Source organism: Mercenaria mercenaria, chromosome 2, assembly GCF_021730395.1.
Source record: "Mercenaria mercenaria strain notata chromosome 2, MADL_Memer_1, whole genome shotgun sequence".
NCBI lineage: Eukaryota > Metazoa > Mollusca > Bivalvia > Venerida > Veneridae > Mercenaria > Mercenaria mercenaria.
In genome coordinates this window covers 60,192,025-60,217,311 of record NC_069362.1, presented here as the reverse complement: position 1 = coordinate 60,217,311, position 25,287 = coordinate 60,192,025, and the positions used below count along the sequence as shown (strand labels likewise).

Sequence of the window (25,287 nt, the reverse complement as noted above, 5' to 3'; positions counted from 1 at the left end):
AATAAAATTTGTATCTCTCAATGGATAAATATGATATAAAATATAAACATATATAATAAATAATTTAAAGTTAGGAAATAGCTTCGTATGTACATGTATAATCAGATGCATAATGTGAAAAAAGGAACAATTCACACTTTAGAAATCCAGCGGGGATTGTAAGTGAAAAATAAGATATAAAACGTACATAAAAAAACATAAAATGTGCTTCCCAGGAAAAGGGGTCATATTAACATCAGTACAGTTACTTTGCAACGTTGGACCAGTTTAAGACCATTCTTCGATATCATTTTTTAAAAAAAAATTTAATCTACTTACTTAGCCCTATTTCCTAGCAAACGTTTAATAAACATCACATAAATCTGAAATTGGATTTACAAAGTATACAAATTATGACGAATCTGTGAAAATTTACGACAACACATTGCCATTTCCTAGTCAAGAATAAGGGTGTTTTATTTTTTGTGACAGGGCGTTTTGTTTACTTTGAGACTGAGAGCTCACATTTATGATGAACAGAATCAAACATGTTTCGCACATTAATTCTTTTTCATATCTGTACAAATATTCTGATGCCTACATTATCACGTAATTCAAAGTTCGTGCTGTATAAGCCGTGAAGCAGTTTCCCTACGACAGTGTGTGTCTTTGCTAACAATGTCGATGATCGTTTCGAGATTTTTTCGTGTAAATCTTATTCCCATTCCTTTCAAAAATGAAAATAGTAACCATCTTTCTGTCTTTTCAGTACGGCTGTATATTCTACGTCCATTCTTCTCAAATTCATACTTTATGACCGTCAACCATGACACAGAAATAAATCTAGCTCCACTTTCTGTATATATCTGTGCTCCATGTCCGTATCGGTCATATCCGACTACTTTTCTCTTGAAAATATACAGGAAGTAGTGGTAGCTGTATAAATGTTTAGATATTTTATGATATCAGATGATGTGAGCAATAATATAGAATAATGACTTGTGACTTATTCCCTGTCTGCCAACAGTACCCATTCTTACATATCCAAGTAGTGACCGAAATTATCTTAACAGATTACTTGTCCCCGGGAAGGTATTTTTGAACATCTCTAGCATATTTAAGTATGCCCCACGGTCCACACGGAATGAGCATAGTAGAACATTACTTCTATCAAGGAAGAGAGCATGGTAAATATTTCCGAGTCATTCACTTAACGCCAAAGTCAGGGATTGGGCAAACAACTGATTTGCACATATACCTTTGTTTCTTAAATAATATAAGCCAATAGTTACGGTAAATATAACAAAAGGTAACATATCCAATCATCGAACACTCTATCGTTTTAGCACGACTTTTATGGATGATGTTGAAAACATTGGTGAACAAACTCATTCTTGGTAAAGTCTAATCACTTGCTTCATTTTTGTTATTGCCGTATTCTCCCTTTCACTTTTCCGTCAACAATAAAAAACGTATGATTTTATCGCCTGATTTGCATTGGTTCATCTTCCTCTGCAAGTGCATCATCGGTATCCCCAAGTTTTGCTTTTCTCTTATGTGACACAAACAAAAATGTAATTCCTGCAGCAATATAGAAGACGAATACTATCCAAGACAACACAAAGGAGTAGCCATACTCGTACTCTGCTCCTTTAGGAAATCGGGCTGGAAGATTCTCAGCGCCATACTCCGTTGTTCGGATGAAAACCTCGTTCATTACGACAATACAGGCAGCTGAAAAAGTATTGTCCATTTGATTTTATTCCAAAAATATAAAACAGGAGATACCTACACGTCGCCCAACATGACAACAATGACAAGAGGGCCAAGATGGCCCTAGGTCGCTCACCTGAGAAACACACCATAACACACCATAACAGTGTAAACATGTTTGACCTAATGATTTCATGGAAAAAATATTCTGACCAATTATTATTAAAATTGGAGCAAAAAATCTTGAGTATAAACAAGTATTTTCTTTGATCTGATCTAGTGACCTAGTTTTTGACCCCAGATGACCCATATTCAAACTTAACCTAGAGTTTATCAAGGCTATCATTCTAACCAAATTTCAAGAAGATCAATTGAAAAATACAGCCTCTATCGCATACAGAAAGTTTTTCTTTGATTCGACTTAGTGACCTAGTTTTTGACCCCAGACTACCCATATTCAAACTTGACCTAGATTTCACCAAGGCAACCATTCTGAACAAATATTATGAAATCCAGTGTAAAATGCAGCCCCTATTGCATACACAAGGTTTTTCCATTATTTAACCTAGTGACCTAGTTTTTAAACCCAGCTTATCCATATTCAAACTTGACCCAAATTTTATCAAGGCTATCATTCTGACAAAATTTCATGAAGATCAGTTGAAAAATCGGCCTCTATCACATACACAAGGTGTTTCTTTGATTTGACCTAGTGACCTACTTTCTGACCCCAGCTGACCCATAATCGAACTCAACGTAGATTATATCAAGGCAATCATTTTGACCAAATTTCATGGAGATCAGTATAAAAATACAGCCTCTATAGCGTACACAGGCTTTTTCTTTGATTTGACCTAGTGACCTACTTTTTGATCCAAGATAACCCATATTCAAACTTGACCTAGATTTTATCAAGGCTATTATTCAGACATAATTTCATGAAGATTTATTGAAAAATACAGCTTCTATTGCATACACAAAGTTTTTCTTTGATTTGACCTAGTGACCTAATTTTTGACCCCAGATGACCCATATTCAAACTTGACTAAAATTTTATCAATGCAATCATTCTGACCAAATTTCATGAAGATCAATTGAAAAATACAGCATCTATCGCATACACAAGGTTTTTCTTTGATTTGACCTAGTGACCTACTTTTTGTTCCAAAATGACCCATTTTCAATCTCGACCTAGATTTCATTAAGATTATTATTTTGACTTAATTTCGGGAAGATCAATCGAAAAATACAGCCTCTATCGCATATACAAGCATTTTCTTTGATTTGACCTAGTGACCTAGTTTTTGATCCCAGATAACCCATTTTCGAACTCGACCTAGATTTTATCAACGTTATCATTCTGACCATAATTCACGAAGATTAATTGAAAAATACAGCCTCTATCGCATACACAAGGTTTTTCTTTGATTTGACCTAGTGACCTACTTTTTGATCCAAAATGACCCATTTTCAATCTCGACCTAGATTTCATTAAGATTATTATTTTGACTTAATTTCGGGAAGATCAATCGAAAAATACAGTCTCTATCGCATATACAAACATTTTCTTTGATTTGACCTAGTGACCTAGTTTTTGATCCCAGATAACCCATTTTCAAACTCGATCTAGATTTTATCAAGGTTATCATTCTGACCAAAATTCACGAAGATTAATTGAAAAATACAGCCTCTATCGCATACACAAGGTTTTTCTTTCATTTGACCTAGTGACCTAGTTTTTGAGCCCAGATGGCCCATTTTCAAACTCGGCCTAGATTTCATCAAGGTTATCATTCTGACCAAAATCTATGAAGATTAATTGAAAAATACAGCCTCTATTGCATACACAAGGTTTTTCTTTGATTTGACCTAGTGACCTAGTTTTTGATCCCAGATAACCCATTTTCAAACTCGACCTAGATTTCATCAAGGTAATCATTCTGGCCAAATATCATGAAGATCAGTTGAAAAATACAGCCTCTATCGCATACACAAGCCAAATGTAGACAAACGACGTACGACAGACAGACAGACAGACGACAGACGCCGGACATCGAGCGATCAGAAAAACTCACCTGAGCATTGCTCAGGTGAGCTAAAAATGTTGCAACCTCATCTTGATTGAGCTAGTGGAAATGCAAGCTACAGTGTACGTCCTCTGGTTATAAACATAATATCCATTTCCTTAACTCATATTTTTAAAATGTTGCATGAAATACTGAAATGAAATATGCTTAAACTAAACTAAGTACTAGTATTCGGAGTTGTATTAAATTTCTAGATTTTCTCCACTGAGACATGATTTTTTTTTATATAAAAAAATGCAAACGTCCAAGAAATATAGCAAATATTATCAGAAATAATTTACCTGTCATAATGTACAGTAGGGCTGTCAATCTTTTGATAGTGTATCTCGGTCTGCGAATTGTGTATACCGCGAACAGGTGGACCAAAAACATCAGGATTATCGTTATAATGCTGAAGGCGCATCCCGTTCGCATGTAATCTGAAAAGTTACATAATTATATATATATTACATAAATGTATTAGTCGAATATCTTTGGTTTGATTATTTTTATTAACAGATGCATAATTTGCTTTAGAAACTAATAATGTTCAAACTTTATTTTAATTCTTTCTTTTTTTGTCGACAACGAATCTTTATGATACTTTATTTCAGGAAACGGTAATTGTGCATAGCCCCTAATTCTAGTATAATGATCTAAAAAACTTACCCAAAGCTTGTCTGTCTATTGCCTCGTCAAATATAATTTCCTTTTTTGATGGAAAAAAGTTGTGGTATTCGCATCTCTCAGCTGTAAAGGGAAAAACGATGCATTTTTAATATTTACATAATAACATTGAGTCATATTGCCTTAATAATCATTCAAAAAATATAGAAAGGTTTAAAGAATTAATGACTTCAGGTAATGAAATTGCTATATATATCCTTTCGGTAATGAATACAGATTTGATGAGATTAACCACGTTCGGATTCGCAAAGCCTGTGAATAAGTATAATATCCCTTTAAAATGTATCAGTAAAATTCCTTCATCACAAATCCACACTTAACGATTTAACAATATTTTTTTTTTTCTTAATTCACATCGTAGTATATTCTATTATATTTCTTATTTTCTGGCAAACATGCATTCACTCTGCCCAGTTTGAGTTTACCTTAAAATTGCGTATTTTTCCATGCATATGATAAAATCAAATTACTTAAAATACTTTTAGATATATTATGCATGTAAGCATAAACGCTTATGTGCTTATAAAATATTTAAATTCACTTCAAAAAGAGAGGCCAAGATGCATTATCCTTCTATCGAAACACAGTTGGTAACAATTCATTATTACTTTCGTTCGACTTTTTCTTGAGGAACAAAGAATGCAATTAAATTCCTTAAGTCAACTTATAACAGCCGTGTTCCAGAAAACAAGGAACTATTCTTGTGGCTATTTAAAACCATTATCTTTCTAAATTGCCACATTGTATCATTGACAGAAATTTATAAACTGATCTTGTTAGGATTTATATTTGAAAGAAAAACAACATAAAAATTCAGGTTTCGTGCAATTCAAATGAAATGCTGATACTGTTTTATGACAAAACCTTAAGATCTAAGCGAAGAAAGGTTTTAAGTCAAAGAGATAAATTGAACAGTCGGTTTTATTTCTATTTTCTTGATTACGATTACATATATATAAATGTTTAATTGTTACAATGCTAGAAGCAGGACACCACACGGGGGATAATCATAGCAACAGTGATTGCGCAACACAATGAGAAACCATAAGCCTGGATTTTGTAATACTAATCATTTCTCCTGGTTGGTATATGCAAACTCAGCAGTCCTAATGTGTTTTTCTCACGATTTCACGATTAGCATTTCTTAGAATACCGGATTCTTTGGAGAGCAAAAACACCTAATTGTTTTGTTCTGGGTACATCAAGAATCACGAGTATTTTTTTTTTTTATTTATTTGGTATTCACCCAATCAAACATGATAGCTGGAATAAAACATTCTCAGAACAGACTCATTAAACACCTTGATTAATCATCATAACAGCAAACTTTCGGTGTTGAATGACGGTCCCTCTTACTGGGATTCAGTGTTGATTTATTTTATCATGGGAGTCCTTTACACGTAACTTCAGCTTCGGGGAGAGGTTAGGGGCTGAGGGATGTTCGTTACATCCCATGTATAGAAACGGTCAAACCCAGTCTGCTTTTATTTTGCTGTTTCCTTAGCTGCGTGTTTTGTTTTAATTATAAATTATAGTAACAGCTGCTTTATAATAATGTCATGAAATTCAATACAAACTGTTGTAATCAGAAAGGTCGTATATTGCTTTAAAAACGCTACAACAACGTATGTATGAAAGAGTAAATGATATGCATTAAATATTAGATAAAGGGTAATAGAAAAGGTAAAACAACCAGACAACAAAGAACAACTCAAAAAAGTAAAGGAACACAATGAGGCATCGTCTTTGTAACGTTCAGTAGCAGAAACAACGTTTTGGAGCTCAAGCCAGTTTACGGTGTGCACCAATCTCTCATCATGTTTAAAAATCTCAAAGCAGTGTAAATGAAAGTTATTCCCACCAGGTGACTCCCTCTTTAAACATTCTTTAAGGTAACAAAATGCACAATTAACTAAATGCCGTTAAAGGATCTCTAGACAAATATGCAGCACTACATTATTTGCAGGAACAGCCATGAAAAAAAAACCAGAAGAGAAAGCAAGAAGATGGCAGTCTCTAGGCTTAGAACGCATAATAAGTCGAGCATCTACAATTAACAATTGGCATAACTCTTTAAAAACGTTCATAGCACCAAATGATTTGAAAAATGCCGTAGCTAAGAATCATAAAGTTTGTAATCAATGTGCAGGCAGACTTGATAACTACGATAAGATATCTTAGGTCACATTTAATGAAAACTGTCTACGTACATAAATATATAAACATGATCAGTGTCCACTGGAGCCAATGGTTAATTTACAATTACTGTAGTATTCAACGCACACCATTAAATCTAAGAATGAGAGAAATTTACCAATCTTACACGCAAACTATCTGAATAGAATTCTACTTTCATAAAAATCATTCTAAACAAGTAAAGAAAATAATATTCAAAAAATTCAGATAGGGATGTAAGTTCGGAAAAATAGTATCCCAATTGTAATGCAGCTCACTGGGATAAATAATACCAACCATTTGAATAAAATACGGATAACGCATATACATAATATCTTCGATACAGTGTGATATATTATGTAATGCAGTTATGACATCTGCCTGTATATCTGAAGAAAGACTTTACATAATGTTACAAAAACAAATCTGAAACATGTGGTGCACATGTAATTCCAGTGGGACATCGATAAAATGTAATAATATACTGATTATTTATACATAATTTTAGTGGTTTTATAGAATATACTTGTTATCGTTCATTTACATCAGCTTCTTAGCACAGATTTACTCTGGCGTATCTCTTTAGAATTACTTAAAATGTTATACGCGGCTATAAACCAGTATGCATATAAACAACGGAGCTTCTAATAAATATGGAAAAATAGATTTAGGACAGTCGGAAGCCATTGTTTTTGTACTAGTATTCTACATTTTTTGGCTAGAGGCAAATCTGTCTGAAGATTCTGATACGATCAATAATGTGGTGCTATGCCAATGCTAGGAAGAAGATGAAAAATTGGAATAACACTATGTTACAGATGGAATATAATGAATATAATCAAAAGCACGCGGTTGTCGATAACTGTTTTCATTTAAACAATAAAATGTTGGTATTACAAGTCTGTAAAACAATTAATTTATAATGTTAGATCACATTAAGTTAAACAATCAAGACTTTGTTCTCAGCTATCTGCTTCATTGTATTTTCTAAAGAACTGATAAAGCTGCAAATTACTTAACATTATAACAGAAAGTACGTGTGCATATTTACAGATCAGCAGTTTTTGGAAACATTTATTTTAACTTAGTAAATATATAACTGTTTATCTAGATCAGAGATGTTTTGTCTAATATATGAACAACATGATGAAATAAATAGATGCAATAAAAATCGACGCGACAACGCTGATTTCGTCTCCATCAATAATTTCCTTTAGAGAGTTAATAGCCATTTTCCTTTGCTTAATACTTTTGACAATAGACCACTTTGTATACTAGTCACAAAGTAAGTAAACTTGTCTCTTTCATTTAAGGCGGTCTGTTTGAGTTATGGCAACCAAGAAGAATATATTGACAAGTACGCATGTATAAATCGATAAGACCATGGAAAAAGCAAAGATCAGAAGACAAGGTTTGAAAAGGAGTACTAAAAGGTTCGACACACCCACACACCCCTTATATCGGCTCGAGAAGAACTGTTGCACAAGAACATTAAAATGGCTCATTGAACCCATCTATCAGAAATAATAACAACACTGGGTGTACCTGACAATATTGCAGCCACATCACTTTAATTAAAATATAAATATGACTGGATTTGATAGGCAACGTTATGATGCAACGGCCAAATGAGTTTGAAAGGCAATGGTATAATGTAAAGGTCTGTTTAATAAAGGGTTTGATTGTTTGAATAAAATGGAAGATAATTTGCAGTTAGTTTTCTGCGTCGTAATATACGCATTTATAATAATCAATTAGACCGTTAGTCACATTACTTCTCGTTACATACATTATCATATACTTCATGAATACAAGCTGCGAAATGTCCGGTGTATTTAAACTTACACACTATCATATATACCATCTGGTTATTGCTAACTAAGGCGAATGAGCTAACATGCATCTGTCTTCTATAGATAAGCGGTATAACGACTGCTTTCCAACAATAATACTTCTGAATAATAAATCTATGTGATGATGAAATGGTGCACAAAAAGCAACATTACAGAAAAACAGACCTTACACAAACAAGCAAAAATATGTTACAGACGAAATGCTTTAAATACCCATCTACTTGATACATTTTAACAATATGAAACTGATATGAAAATGGGGCAGATGTCTGGAGATAAAGCAGAGAAGGTTAAATAGGAAGCATGGGAAGGAAAATAATATCGCAATATGAGGTTCTTTCAACAATAAAAGAAACCATTGCTGTATTTAGATAAATCCACGATTAATTGCATGTCTATTAGTTGTCCTCAATTCCAGTTGCATAAGCACTTCTAAATACCGTAAACGTGTTGCCTAGCAACGAAAGAATGTCTGCGAATCCTGTCTGGCCACATGGCAGTAAAAGTGCCACCATTGGAATCCAGTCATATTTTGATAGGTAATTTTCGTTTTAATTGAGATGGAAAATCATTTTACACGATAATATATGAGTGCTGACAAAAATGAATATTTAAGAAATGCCGGGAATATTTATATCCCGATATCATTGAAAGAAAAACTCTCGTTTTTTTTTTCCAATGAAAAATATCGATTTAAGAAAACAATACATTATTTCATTTGACAACTTATCCTTTGCCCTTTATCAAAGCTTGAAATATTTATTAAACATGCATAGAGTTGGTATCGAACAGAATGACTGATGATATGTTTCAAGACGTGTAACAAGAAATGATTCACAAACGTCTAACTCCAACTTAAAATTTCTTAAATGTTCCACAAGTAAGGTTTGAGCCACTTGGATTTGACGTTGATAATATTTAATGTCATTGCTCTCCAGGCAATCGGCCAAAGCTTACAATTTACCTACGCAATAAAAAAAACTACATTTTTATTTATTCATATCATCATAAAAACGATCCTGGCTTTTGTAGAATAGAATAATGATTATTTTGTTGAAGAAGTTATCATATTTTTGAAGTAGAGTTTTTGCTTACATAAAAACACTTGCTTTTAACTGTCATTAAAGTCAGAAGTTCTTATCTGAAATTATGTCTCTGTTTCTATTTCAACTTTTTATAATATACCAGAAAAAAGGTATCATAACAAACAGGACCGTTATTGATAACTTAGATTTTAACAAAATGTTTCTTTACTTGTTAGATAATCAAGAAAGTAAATTAGATTTCCAAACGTAATAAAATATAGCAGCCATGTTGTTTTTGTTCAAATACTCCAGGGGCGTAACAATATACAACTGTTTTTATGTTAGATAACACACCGTCCAACAGACAATACATTTATGTATGGTATAGGTTTTACATTTGTCATCTAATTCAGAATACATTATTCCATGTCATATCCTTATAAATTATCAACGATACATATTAAACACAAGAGCCGCTGGTCTTCCTATTAGTGCAATAAAATATATGTTAATTCAAAATTGACTTATTTTCACGCCGAACAACAAAAGCACAAAATGTAACAAAGAACCACAGGACTAATATAAGTTTTTCTCATATATATCTATTCGATGTTGAACGATATAATTTGCAGTTGGAAAGGTTATACAAGACGGAACCGTATATCCTAAATATTAAAGATCTTTACTATATCTTAGCTGAGAGTAGAATTAGCGTTATGAAAACTAAGCATTTCCGGCTGAAATTGTTACTAAAAATGACTCAGCGAATAAAATTCAGTCATACAAGCAATATCTTCCAACGCTTATTACAGAGTAAACATACGCCTTCAAACTGTTTGAGAAATGTTACCACATACTCATTGTAATAATTGCTTTATTTACAAAAAACTGAACTTCTTTAAGCCATTTTGTCAGTGTTCATTCATTTGAAATACCGAGAAAAAAGCCCGTCGCCAGGCAATGAACATAATTATGATATTAACGAATATTGAACAATGGAAAATTAAATATACTGCAAATAACAAAGAGCGCTTAAAGGAAATTATCTCTCAGATGTTATATCGCCGCCTACGTTACTTCTGCCTTGAAAGGGAATTATTTACCACTTATTCAGATTTATTAGATTGCGGAGACAATCAAAAAAATGCTAACATGAAGCTATTGTCAGAGCAGGAACATGATAATTATAAACACAGACTGTTTCCTTGAATTACTGAGGAAAAGATGTGTCTCACTCTGAATCAAAAGTAAGCCCGGTCAACTCAAAGTTGTGACAATTGCTTCTAGTGAATTGTGGTGTTGTAATAACCATCAATTTTAGGTCTAATTGAAACCCAAACAAATTATAAACACATTGCTTTTGATCAGGAAAGAAGATTTATATAATGCACAATTCGCCAAATAACCAAACATAAACGCTAAATGAGGACTTGAACTGTATAATCGGCGCAGCAGCAACTGAATGCGTGAAAATCAAACCTTACCAAATATTGTGAATCGCAGCAAGGACAAAAGACGCTTCTTCTACTGATTTCTACTTATCTGTAAACAGTCTTTAAAAGTACTTTATTTGCCCTTGTTGCAATGTCTAGAAGTTCAAAACGTTGCATCTGTTCATAGAAATTCCCTTACCTTCACATAATGTATAGTGTTTAGTCGGATGTTTAGTTGGAATTAGAACAGAGATAGACATTTCCTTTATACCAATATCATAGATTGTGTTACATGTTCAATTTTTAAATTCTTCAAATAGGCGTTCGCAGATAATATTTGCATGTAAATTAACGTATGCTTACTCAAATCATAGATATTCGATTGATAAATTAAGTTTTCAATAGTCATTTATTTGATAAATTAAGTTTTCAATAGGTGGCAACTTAACGAAACCGAGACAATAAAGTAGAGAATGATAGAATATTCGATTATGCATTTGTTTAGATTTATAAGTATGATTTAAGTCTGGCGTTATTATTTCTGAAATATTTGTTTCAAATTATATGCAATTAATGTTATGCAGAAAATAAATGTGACATGCATTGTAAATGTCACTGTCAGAGAAAACTGGGGTGTTAGCAATTGCTAAATTAAAAAGATGATTGGGTTTCAGAATTTGGCAAATTAAGAAGACGGTATTAGAATTTGACAAATTAAGAAGATAATGTGGTACTAGAATTCGACAATTCAAGAAGATAACAATCACTGGCTCACTGCTAGTGTTAATTCACGTTACTTTCTGGAAAAGATCAAAACACCTAACTGTGAAACGACGGAGCTTTGTAGAACCATTATATCCAGACACAGTCATCAGAAATATATCAGAATTACATTCAGGTAACGTTTTTTTGTTTGTTTTTTTGTTTGTTTTTTTTTTTAATTTTCTTGGCGAAGGACAAGCTGTAAATGATTTGCTGGCATTTATCTTTAAATTTCAGACTGAAATGAATGTACATATGAATGATATTTTTGTAAACGATGTAATTATGTAATATTTAGGTAAAAACAGATGCTAAACGGAGCTGCAATATAGAACGTAAAAGTTTGACTAGGCTTATCAGAACAAATTACTGTTCAGACAAAGTTGAATTCAGTTTTCTAGGCAGCTAATAGACAATCAGTGATATGTCAGCATTTATCTTGTATTATCAGAGCTTAAATATACAAATCAATCTGCTAACATGCATATTGCATTATGCATTTCTCACTGTGCTGCACTAAGCTTGTAAATGAACGATTGAGCACTAAGCTAATACAAACAAAATGTATTTTCATTGGCAACAAAACTATGCTGCAAGACAAGTGTCATGTATCTCAAAGGAATGTAATTGTAGTACTGTACCTGAATGCATTTTAGAAAGCCTCTATTAAGATAGACCTGATATACAATTCTCAACATTTATATATTTCATAAAATTGCTTTTTAAAGTAAAGTACAAAACAAAGAACAAATGAATTTTGTTAATAGTTTAGAATGCAGACTGTTCTGAAACAAAATAGAGATGAGATTGTTTAAACCTGGTGTTAAAAAACTTAAGTTATTGCAAATTTAAAAAAAACAGACCAACATGATTGAAATTTCAATTTTCCTTTTGCGTTATATTTCTAGAAAGTGTCGCATTACTTGTAGACGAAAGCTTGCATTATATTCGTTTATGGAAATCAAAGCCTTGAGCTGTCTGGTGGTTGCGGGTTTTGCTAGAGTTATTTTCATTTTAAATGCCAATCTATAAATATACAAGTATAAGAAACAAATACTAATGTGCCTCATATCTAACATAAACTCTGCCTGACCTTACATGAACAGCTGGAAGTCAGTGATGTAACCATGGGCTGGAATACCTAATCATTGACAGATCTTATATAATCTAAATGGCCAGCGTGAATGGAAAGAGGATGAATAAGAACTGTTTGATCATTGATAATTCATCCCATTGTTCATGAATGGGACTACTTTGTGTAGCACATGAACAAATTCCTTTGGGTGTGATTTGGAATCAAATAAAGATACTACATGATTGTCAGAAATACATTTAACTTTGGTAGCGGGATAAACCCGCAACCAAAAATATGTTTTTTCCTCATTTTATGAAGAATCAATTCTATTGGACCGGTCCTAGATACTATTCCTCTGAGAAAACGTTAAATGTTATTTCATTTTTATCAAGAAATTCTTTATCGGCTAAAACTTAATAATTATGATGTTTCTACATACTTATGTTTACACATATAACGATGAGTCATGTTTTGGATTCATCAGCCATTTTGCATTTCCCACTGTTCAATCTGCCACTTAGTATTTATCAGTCTAACATATTTGACCTTTTCCCCATTTTATAACTAACATGCAATCGATCATTTGTCATTTATTTTGTTGAGAAATACACATACTTCTGATAATTTTGTTTTCACTTTTGTTTTTCCCCAAACAGCGAATATTAAGAAGATACTTCAAATTTCCCTACATTCATATTAATTCTCAATGAGATTATTCAGCCTCATTTATATTTATTTATTGTTTTCATTTATGTCAGTTCCCATAATATATTGTTCAATTTATAAAATTTGTTCTAATCAGTTTCAAGTATACTAGTCAAAAGTTCCAACGCCCATATATACATAGGTATCGATATTTTATTTAATATTAAACCAAATACAATGAAATTTGACATGAGTAACACATAACTATCCTTTAACAGAATGAAAAACAAAAACTTTAACACAGTAGATAGCAATAAAATGCATTAATTGATTGAATGGTGCATTTTTAAAGTTCGCAGGATCAGTCAATAGCGGGTGTGGCCACCAACAGCATTCACCACAGCTAAACATCTTCTTCGCATTGATGCGATCAAACGACGCACAAAGTTAATTGGAATGTTACGCCACTCCTGGATAATCGCATTGGTTAGTTCTTGTGGGTTTCCAGGCTGTCTATGACGCTGGCGGATCGCCTTGTCGAGCGCGTCCCACAGGTGCTCAATTGGCGACATGTCGGAAGATAACGCAGGCCAATCAAGAATGTTGACGCCGTTCTGCTGCAGATATGCCATATTTATACAAGCCACGTGCGGACGTGCGTTGTCCTGTTGGAATATGAGATTGTCCGCCGGATGTGCGTTGATGTAAGGTACCATCACAGCACGCAAGATGTCATTTTGTAGTGAATACTGCTAGTGGTCACATCCGCGCTTCTGACTTATCCTGCAAACTTTAAAAATGCACCCTTCAATCAATTAATGCATTTTATCGCAGTCTACTGTGGTATATTGATAAATTTTTGTTTTTTATTCTGTTACAGGACAGTTATGTGATACTCATGTCAAATTTTAGTGTATTTGGTAAAATATTAAATGACATATTGATACTTATGTACATATGGGCGTTGGAACTTTTGACTAGTATATATGATGAATTCATTAATACACGTGTGTATCCCGGATGTCCACAAGCACTAAAACATTTTCATTTTAGGGATGGTGATTGAAATACTAAGGATTAGCTAACGAATTCCTTCATTTCTAATTGTTTTATAAACTCATTTGATATTCATTTGTTAATCTGAAATAGCTTTTTATACTTTGCGATAGGAACACACTACTAATTATGGCTTACCTAAATCTCAAACAGAATATGGAAATTAGGTTAGATAAATATCTAGAACATCTTGGCCAAAATAATGCTTAAGTGCCATCCACGTGGAGCTTGAGATGAAGCCCGTTTTAAAAACAGCTTTTCAATTTTGGAAGCCCCTTTCAGGCAGTCAAGTAGAACCATTGAAACTAACTTGAGGAAGGTCAGTACCAGGATGCTACAAACCAAGTTTAAAGTCGTTCTGGACAATGCACGTACGTAGTTTCAAAGAAAATGTTCAAGTAAACTGTTGATGCTGACGATGAACAACAGACACATGTTGATTACAAAATCTTATTTCAAATGGTACTTTGGATCGCAAAAAAATAAGTAACCAAGAATTGAGCATTATTCAGATTGTATATCCATGACCTTAGATATTCAAATGTTTGAGCTTTAGATTGATTACAGTGTGATAAAACAAGGGGGATAACCTTATACAACTTATGCGGTTACAAATTATGGCAACTTTTCTTGTTATTTACATGCAGGTTTTGTTACATATGTATTTTTAATGCAAAATCTTGTGAGCAATAAATACTCGTATGCAGGGCTTGTGACCACAAATTCTAGACTTCTTTTAAAACATAGTTATTACTGTTATGTTTATAATTTTTGTATAGTATGCTTTTAAGACTTCTACAATTTAAGACGTGTTTATATAAGAAATATTTAAGTTATTCTGAAATGTGTATTTTTGTATAAATATTTGGTTATAAATAGACTGTATGATTGTGTAAATGTTTGAATGTATGTGAAATTTATTTGAAGGCCATACTGGAAATAAGTTGTATGATATTTCTATTTGTACGCTTAGTATGTAACCTTCAGAAAATAAAGTTAATGTCTTATCTAATCTTATTATCAAACGCTTACCATTAATGAGCCTAGTTTTTTACACGGAACGATCGGCAGATCTCTGTGGTTTTTGTTTATGTAAATTCAGAGACAAGTTAATGTAAATTGTGCCACTCGCAGGTAATCTAATTTTTACAATATAGAATTAGCTGAGATGTTTGACCTTTTGAACTAAACAAACAAACTGATTGGATGTTTGGGGCATAATCATCTTGTGCACATCTACCACAGCTTTTACAAATAGGTTTACGCTACTGACTGATGCCAAAGCCAGGTGAAAATAAATCGTTACTAGACAAGCATTTATTGACGGTTTGCGACGGATGTTTGTTCTCGAAGACATTATGCTTGATATACAATTGCCACAGAAGTAATGGCCAAGATGGGACGCTGATCTTTGAAGGAAAAGAAATATACATTAAAGTCATCGAGCGTTGAAGCCTCATAAAATAAACCAACGTGTTTGTAAATATGGACGGTTACAAAGACTCAAAAAAAATGACAAATTCTAACACGATCCGCAGCAATTGCTATATAAACATATAGTGAAATCGCCTATACACGAATCTACGATAAAATATGATTGGCTGTTACATTTCACCCCAAACAATTGTGACATAAGAAATTCTACTTCCATTCCATTACATACGAATTATTTCAAGGCCAAACGTTTGAAAACAACATTTCAAAAACATAATTATGATACAAAGTCATACTGACTTATGTGTAGGAATGTAAAACACGTTTTGGTCCCTACGAGCGAATCCAATTAGCTCAATTATGATTCAGCGGTGACGTCATAAATGTATGACATAAAGTATGACGTCATAATGATGTGACGTCATATAAAAGTTATGTTTGTAACTCGTAACACAATTTCAACTTACCTAATTTGATTATTCTGTTGATAAATAATTTGCGAGGTGTTAGATAACTAGTTTATGAATACTTCTCAAAATTCTAATCAAAAAAGGAACAAATTTCTATACGTTCTATTGGCTATGCAACACTTTCTAACCATGGGGGTAAATTGTAACTGCATAAGATCCGAATGACGTATTACGCTGAAAACGTAGTACTGTAAAATACGAATTATTTGCGTTGTTAGAATCGAAATAATAAATATGTTCCAATAATTTTATCAGTTAATAAAATATGAGCTGTCGTTCAGATGCGAATAATTAAACCACTCGTGCTACGCACTCGTGATTCAATTATTACGCATCCAAACTTCTGCCCATATTTTATTAACTGATAAAATATAGTAACAGATTTATTATTTCTTAAATACAATACATATCGCATATCCGTAGCCCTGACCACCTATAAACCGGGCCAGTCTATTTTATAAGTACCACAACACTGTTGACCCATTTGAACGAGGATTAGCTTTTTGTAATAAACAATTATATAGTAAACAGAAAACAAACTAAATTGCAGGGATCAGTTCAAGACAATGATGCTTAAGAAAATTAAGAGAATCCCATATCTTGTGACAATATATACAATATGCTGTCTGTTCATGATATTTCTAGAAAATATCGCATTACCTGTAGACGAAAGCTTGATTATTTATACCTATCGAATCCGTATCAATAACATGTTCCGCGAATGTTTGAAACTTTGACATTTCATTACAGACAAAGGATGACAAGCAAAATTATTCTGCAAACTTTGTTTTATAGCTTCCTCTGACTAAAGTGAAGATATACATCTTAAAGATGCACTAAATATAGACATGTCTCAGACAATCGTAATAATAATGATATATATGACTGTATTTTTATAATAAAGATAACTATTAGTTTCGGACAACGTTTATTTTGTAATATACATTGGAAAACATTTTAGAGTAAGAGACAAAAATTTTATTTATTCGTAATGCCTGCATCAACGCCCCCTCCCCTTCCTAATAAAAACAAAACTCGTTAAAATAAACGCAAGGGAAAGTTGCTATGGTGTCTGCATGAACGGGATGGCATATATCGCAATAACAGAAACAGTTTAAACGACAACAAAGTAAATAAAAAGAGAACGGCTACTGATCAGACGCAAAGAGGAGAAATGTAGATAATTGAAATGCATGTAATGGAAATATATATTTCACTAAGTGAAACCGACAAGAATATCTACAAAAAGACAATAACAATATGTACAATAGTGATGTAGAAATCAAACATAATGTAGCTTATAACGAAAAACACTTTGAGCAAACAAAAACTTTGTAACTACTCATGGAACTCTCAATATCTGATAACTCCTAGGCAACAGACACAAAAAAGTATTACGGCAATGATGTGACAGGAAAATGTAATGCATAAAACACACACAGAAAATGATGTAAAATTGATTAACATAGATAATAAAATGTTTGTGTCATTGTATGACAAGGTTTTTCTTCTCGTTGGGTCTCTATTGTCTGATTAAATATCTAAGAGCAAATTGCCCTGAGAGTTAAGTCAGCAGCTATCAGTTTCCAGCCTTAGAAGCAAACTGGCGGGGTCAATATCTTAAAAGTAAGTCTCAAAACTGGAGGCCCTGTTTTCCTTCAAAATGATATTCAATGCGGAATTTATGCTTTTGTGCTCAGGTATGGACATTTTAAAACTTCTGACAAGTATTCAGCTACCCTTAACGGAATAAGTATCCAGAAGTCGTCACATGCAAAACTGCAAATGACGATTGGTAGCTCTGCGGTCAGATGTCAAAACAACAGAGGCATAATTTAGCAAGGAGTAATTGGTTGACAAGTAGTTTTATTATGCAGAATAGGCAGGGGAGAGGTTTGTGTGCAAGGCACTGTGCTTTGTCTGATCTAAGAAAGACGGTCTCCGACCGGCTTGCGAAATGTGCAAAACTGGCATCTACTACATGGTCCCATTGTATTGCAGACTAGGAGGCGGAGTGAAACATTCAAATTAGTGTATTTTAGCAAATTAGAAATAAAAATCAACACAATATTTAAAAATATTTGTTGAAAAATGATATTCATCATTCTGTGCAATATCCCGAGAGATGGCTATTTATCTGTATTCAAAGTTATACAATTTAAGATTTGGTTTTTCAAACGGATGAACAGTCAAAATTTCTGACATCACAAAGATGTGCACCAATCTAAAATGACCTAGCAACGAATGATGTCTCTGATTAAAGAATTGTAAGTCCTATGCTTTATATCTATTGTTAGAATATGATACAACTGGATCAATTTCAAATGTATTGCAGTTTTATCTTAAGGACTTTTTTATATGTTATTGTATACGTATGGCAGCTCACTCGTTTAGAGATTGATAGTTAACATGTTTGCCGAGGGTGTCAATGTATGTCCTTATTGTAGGCAGATAATGCACCCATACGACACAGCCATTACCAAGGAAGAATGTATGAATGTTAATACTTGGATCTTGTTTTGAGAGCAACTCGAACAGTGATATGTTACATAAATCATTTAAGGTGAACTTGACCTTTCCAGGTTTGAACCTGAAAATTACAACTTTCGTGCAAAAGCTGGTATTGCAAAAGGGTCACGCATTCTGGAATAGTTTAATATCTTTAATAACGTCTCATTGAACAAACGTGCGTGATAAGTCTGAGATGCAAAATAGTGTCAGTAATTTCAATTTTGTCTCTAAAATTAATAGACTGATGTTTTATAAAGCCAAAGCTTGAATACCTAATAATAGCATAAATAGTCCTAAAACAAGTTCTTTGTATATATATTTTTTATTTTTTCTATTTTTGTAAGATCTAAACTTCTTTTAGTGTTTTAAAAATATTATATCATCTGCAAGAAAACTTAGGGAATAATGACGTAACAATGTGAAAAATACTCAATCGTCGGATTTACATAGCAACAGAATTTGCCTTAAAATAATACACCAAAGGTTCCAAGTAATACATGCGATAATTTTCCGAAACAAAACTCTATTATTCCATTCAGAAATAAAACCTGACGGGATTTAAACTTAGCTATCTATACGTCAACATTTATTGTGCTTTGATATTTTATGTTGCTTCGTTTAATGCGTCTTCCAGGTACCGTTATTTTATAACTTTTGTATTTTCCATTACTTGAAAAAGATCAAAGACTGAATACTTAACCATAGTTATTGAACCTAAGGACATTAAAATGTTAATTTATTTCTTATGTAAAATATATAATGCATTTTAAAGGTATGCTAGAACCAAATTTCATTTTAAGAATGTAAAAATGTAAATAATTTCTACTTTTAATTTCTATAAAAACAAATTTAACATGTTTATGTGTATTAACAATACTATGCTTAAGGTCTGAAATAGTTCATATTTAATACTTTGACATATTAAGCTAAACACATTATAAATGTTATGTTTTTAACAATCGACTGTAATTGCATGACGTTTAATTATGACTAGATACACAATTTATTTTTTATACATTAATAAGAGGTTAATATACGACTTGGTTGTGCCTTCTTGCTATAATGGCACACCTAGTGTCATAATTACCCGAGGGCCATTATGAAACTCGGTGTGCCATTATGGCTAGAAGGCACAACCACCCGTTTGTTGACCTTTTTATTATATACCTTCGCTTCATATTCATTTTGGTATTTTCATTTTACATATATTTTTTCTGTAAACATATAGGACCTAAGCATCATTTGTATTGATTTTTTTCATCAACAGTGCCATCAATATTTGACAATCGATCTGAAAATGATTAAGCACCCTTTCACTCGCCATAATGACGTTGCTACATGACGTCGACGTCAGAATGCGCTGACGTTCCGGTTACCCGGGGCCATTATTATTATGGCGCGTGAGGCGCACTGCGCCATTATGGATTCGTCAATAGAGGCCGTTATGACGTTTTATAACGTTTTTTTTGTTACTATTTATAGTAACGTATATAATAAGAAAAGTTAAATAAATTTGATGACGATTCTGTAGATATGAGGTATATATCTAAAGATAAACAATTTTAGTGAAAGACATGCACTGGACAATTTTAATTATTTCTGTATATTAAAGTCGCGTCAACGTACGGAAATGTCGAGCCGAGAAATATTTTTACCTACGACATCGAATTCGAAAGTACTTTTTTTTTAACAGACTGAATGAATAGAGACGAGTGCAAGTTTAAAGTGATTACCAGTTTTCCAAACATGTCAACTTTTAAAGTTCCATAGTGCTTTCAATTGTATGATAAAACAGATACAGCAGTTGTCCAGGTACTGTTCAAACAAGTCTTAGAAGCCATCAGATGCATATTTTCCATGTTGGAACAGCTGCTAACGTGAGACCTTTAGAATATGTTCTTTTCAAGTAATAATGGTATACATAGAAACTAAGTTGGTTCATAAGCGGATTGAAATACCACCAATCAACGAACCTCTAGTTTTTGTACTTTAGCTGATTTGGAAGCATTACAACCTGTTCATTACGAATGTAAAACCTGAAAATACATTTGTAACATAATCGTCCCTTCCTTGTTGCATAGCCAAAGTAAATAGCATGGCCGGTCGAAAATTATTACCTGATCATATTAATCATTCAATAATCTTTTTCGCTGAACATATGCTTATAATCGTTCAATACGTATCTTGGAAACCAGAAGTCTATTTCAAATAAAACAATTTGTCTCACTAAGATTTTGCAAATTAAACATAAAATCTAATATTTAAAAGATTTTATCGCTAAAACTAGCACTTATTACTTTAGTATTAAAGTACGGAACCTCAGTCTTACCATGCATTTCTGATGTTGTTGTTGCCAGGTACTTGTTTTCTTGTTTCAGTTATAATCATATATATATCAAGCTGTGTTTTTTAATATAGTATGCAGATAATGCTTTTTTCCCGCTGCCACGGTTACATCAACGGATGCAGAATAATAAGAGGATAATGTACCCAGTAGGTATTTATATACAAATCATATCATAAATCACATAGAATTTCCCTATTCAGGCTATGCAATAAATCTGTATTGCGTTTATTATTCCATAACCATCAGTAATAAAGTAATATGGAAGTAAAGAACCTCAATTTGTACATTCAACCACATTGTGCGAGGATATTATTAGGTGATAATGTATTACGACAAATTCAGAGCTCAGTACATAACCAGCTACATTTATTATCACTACTAAAGAGTATTTTCTTGGGTAAGAAAATGTTATTGACGTTTAACATTGGCTATTAAACACTTTAGTACTGACAGAGATTTTTCATTCGATCAGTAGTCAGTAGAAAAAGTCCGATAACTCTATTAACCTGATCATTATTATTTTCTGTACATTAAAATTTACTTCAAAGGAAAATACAATTTATACATCTTGATAAGCAAGATCACGGATTACCTAACGGAACAGTCTGCTATTGAGTTGATAGTAAAGATAGTAAATTGACTGAAACTCTAAGATAGAATAAGCATGAGGTCATTGTCTATAAAGCTAAAACAAAATAAGCACGAGGTCATTGTCTAAAAATCTAAGACAGAATACGCATGTAGTCATTGTCTAAAAAGCTTGGACACAATAAGCACGATGTCACTGTCTAAAAAGCTAAGACATAATACGCATAGGGCCATTGTCTATAAAGCTAAGACTGAATAAGCATGAGGTCAGTGACCAAAAAGCTAAGACATAATACGCATAGGGCCATTGTCTATAAAGCTAAGACTGAATAAACATGAGGTCAGTGACCAAAAAGCTAAGACAGAATACACAAAGGGCAATTGTCTATAAAGCTACGACTGAATAAGCATGAGGTCACTGTCAAAAAAGCTAAGACAGAGTAAGTATGAGGTTATTGTCAACAAAGCTAAGACTAAATAAGCACGAGGGCGTTGTCTAAAAGGCCAATACAGAATAAGTACAAGGTTATTGTCTAAATGGCCAATACAGAATAAGCACAAGGTCATTGTCAAAAAGGCCACTACAGAATAAGCACGAGGTCATTAACTAAAAGGTTAATACAGAATAAGCACGAGGTCATTGTCAAAAAGGCCACTACAGAATAAGCACGAGGTCATTACCTAAAAGGCCAATACAGAATAAGCACGAGGGCATTGTTTAAAAGGCCACTACAGAATAAGCACCAGGCCATTGTCCAAAAGGCCTATAAAGAATAAGCACAAGGTCATTGTCTAAAAGCTAAAACTGAAAATTGTCTAAAACGTTAAGACAGTAAGCATGAGGTCATTATTCAAAAAGCTAAAACAAAGCTGCTGATGCTGAAATAGGTGACTCCCCTCTCATCTCTACAAAAATGTAGCAATTCTTGAGACATCTAAATGAAGTCATAAATGTGTCATGATAATAAAACATTTTCGCTTTGCAATATTGCACATATATTTATTATTACATGGAGACTTTTAATCTCGACTGGGTGTATATAATTTTCTGAAGTTTCATTGTTAGACATTATTTTGATTTTAATGACATATCAAACGATGCTTTAATGTTTGATTCAGGTTCGTTACCATTTGTCTGTTGTATCTTGCAACATATCACCAAAAGAAAATGCCTCTGCAGTTTTGAGATGTTTAACCTCTTTACAACTGGATGTTACACTTCCTATTTGATTGCGATCGACAGGTGGTAAAACTTCTTAAAGCTCCCTAGGACTTTGATATTTGTCTTTCGACCTGTGTCCGTTTGACCCTTGATGGTGTTTCTCTCTGCCAAAGTTGTTAAGTTAATGTTGTTTATGGTTCTTTCATGGTTCTTTATAATTTCTTGTTATAAATATTTACAAGAGTATTTCTGCGGTTTACATATAGAGCCTGTAGATTTGGAAATCGTCTGGATCCTGTAACTTAGGAACATGATGGGGGTAAAGAGTTTTATATTGTGTACAGTTAAACGGCTTAAACTCCCTTGTATTGTTTTTGCCGCTGACTTTCAAAGGCGGTGCCCTACTGTGTTACTTTTTCGGCGACGCCGTCTAAATTCGTTTTCGTTACCTATGCCACGTGACTTCAGTTTGCAAATCAAACTACTTGATAACGCATTATAGATAATTTATCAAAATGGAAGATTTATGTAACACTCTGCCTGATTGGACGAGAGTGTCAATTTCTTTCACTCTGTTGATTGTGCTACGCTGAGTGAAATGTAGACAAAGCGTTTATCCTAAACGACGCTGTTCACAGTTTTAAAGCTAACTTTGGCTCATTATATTTAGCAAGAATATTGATATATCTCAAAATGATAAGTAAGTTTAATAAATATGATAAAAACCTGTTCAAATACCAATATATATCAAATTAAAGAAAGAGCTGAATACGGTCTGCGTATCACATGAATAAGGGTGTGATAAGAGTCTTTTATGTAGAGAAGTGCTTTTTAAAAGATTTTCCTTGTTACAATTGTCGTCTGTATATGAAAAGGTTTCTTGCTTTTGTGACTTATTCAGATTGCATATTCAAATGAGTACTTGTTTGCTTTGATATATTTGTTATAAATTATTTAACTGATTTATTATATATGAATATTTTTCTTTAGTATGGTATGCAAATATTGAACTCAGTTGAAATCTGTTTTATAATATATATGCTATATAATGACTGAATCTCATTACACTGAAATGAAGGTACGCTGCATACAGTTTATCTATGTGATATGACTACGGTCAAACTTTGCTTATAAAACAGAAATATTGAAATAATTACAATTGTATGTTTTGCTTGACCTTCACGTTTTATAGGTGTGACGTCATTGTCCAAAGATTCATGAATAGCGAATATGCATTTGTTAAAGCGGGATCAGTTGGCCTATTTTAGAAATAAATAAAAACAATAAATAAAAAATCCTTTAATTGATTTTTTTCTCATGTATTCTAATCAAACTTGATTTGTAGCATCGTTATTAGGCCCGCAGCCAACTTTGTTCAGCTGGGACATTTAACCCCTTTTAGGGGCTGCTAGAGCTAAAACTAGAAATGCCTTTATACAGCGTCTCATGAACAGCTTGGTGGATCTTTGTCATACTTGGTCTGGAGTATCATTATAAGGTCCTCTTCAAAATTTATTTATATAGGAACTTGGGCCCTATTAGGGACCACTATAGCTAAAAGTAGATATGCCTTTCTTCGCATTAACCACTAAAATGTAATGGATTTTTATCAAACTGGATGTGTAACAATATCGTATGGTGTCCTGCTATTTTGTTACAAATGGGGATAGGGACCAATTTAGCTAAAAATATAAACACGTTTAATGACCTCTTCTCATGAACCGCTTCATGAATCTTCATCAAACTACTGCTGTAATTATTCGTCTCGTCTAAGGATAAACGAAACAAAATTGCAACCCTACGAAACCTTTGCGAAAACTTAAAAGAGAACCATTTAAATTGTTAAAGTGCGGTGTTTAGTTTTGCAATTTGAAAAATGTTAGATGAAAGATGAATGTTAGATGAAAAATTCATAAACTTCTTTCCTTATTACAATTCTCCGACCATCATTTTTAAAGATATTTCTTGTTTACTTGTAAGTTCATATTTTATGTATTTTTATTTTTCCCATCCAAACATAAATTGCAATTGGGGGTCTATGTTTTTTAATACCGGTATTGTCAATGTGGTGACAGACAAATATCAGTGTTTTGCATACTAGTGTGTACAACAAGAAAAGAAATTGCATTTTGACCTGTAAGTAATGTTACCTTCATCATCACGGTGATATTTTTATCTGTGATTATCTTATATCATATGAGATAGTTCAGTAAGACATTTTCAATTTTGCATAGTTAGTCTGGTTTAGAAGGCGGGTATAAATTGCACAACATAGAACAAATCTCTTAAATACTATTAATCCTATA

General features: G+C 32.8%; 1 protein-coding gene across 1 annotated transcript in view; it reads right to left on the bottom strand.

The window, feature by feature from the left end:
* Nucleotides 1-301: 301 nt before the first annotated feature.
* LOC123564053 (epithelial membrane protein 2-like) overlaps nucleotides 302-25,287 on the bottom strand; it is a 35,638-nt gene continuing 10,652 nt past the window's right edge. Inside the window, exons 2-4 of the mRNA XM_045357318.2 lie at nucleotides 4,428-4,508; nucleotides 4,061-4,198; nucleotides 302-1,713 (exon numbers count right to left, since the gene is read on the bottom strand). Coding sequence (XP_045213253.2) covers nucleotides 1,460-1,713; nucleotides 4,061-4,198; nucleotides 4,428-4,508 — 473 coding nt within the window. The 3' untranslated portion in view covers nucleotides 302-1,459. The remainder of the gene's footprint in view (nucleotides 1,714-4,060; nucleotides 4,199-4,427; nucleotides 4,509-25,287) is intronic.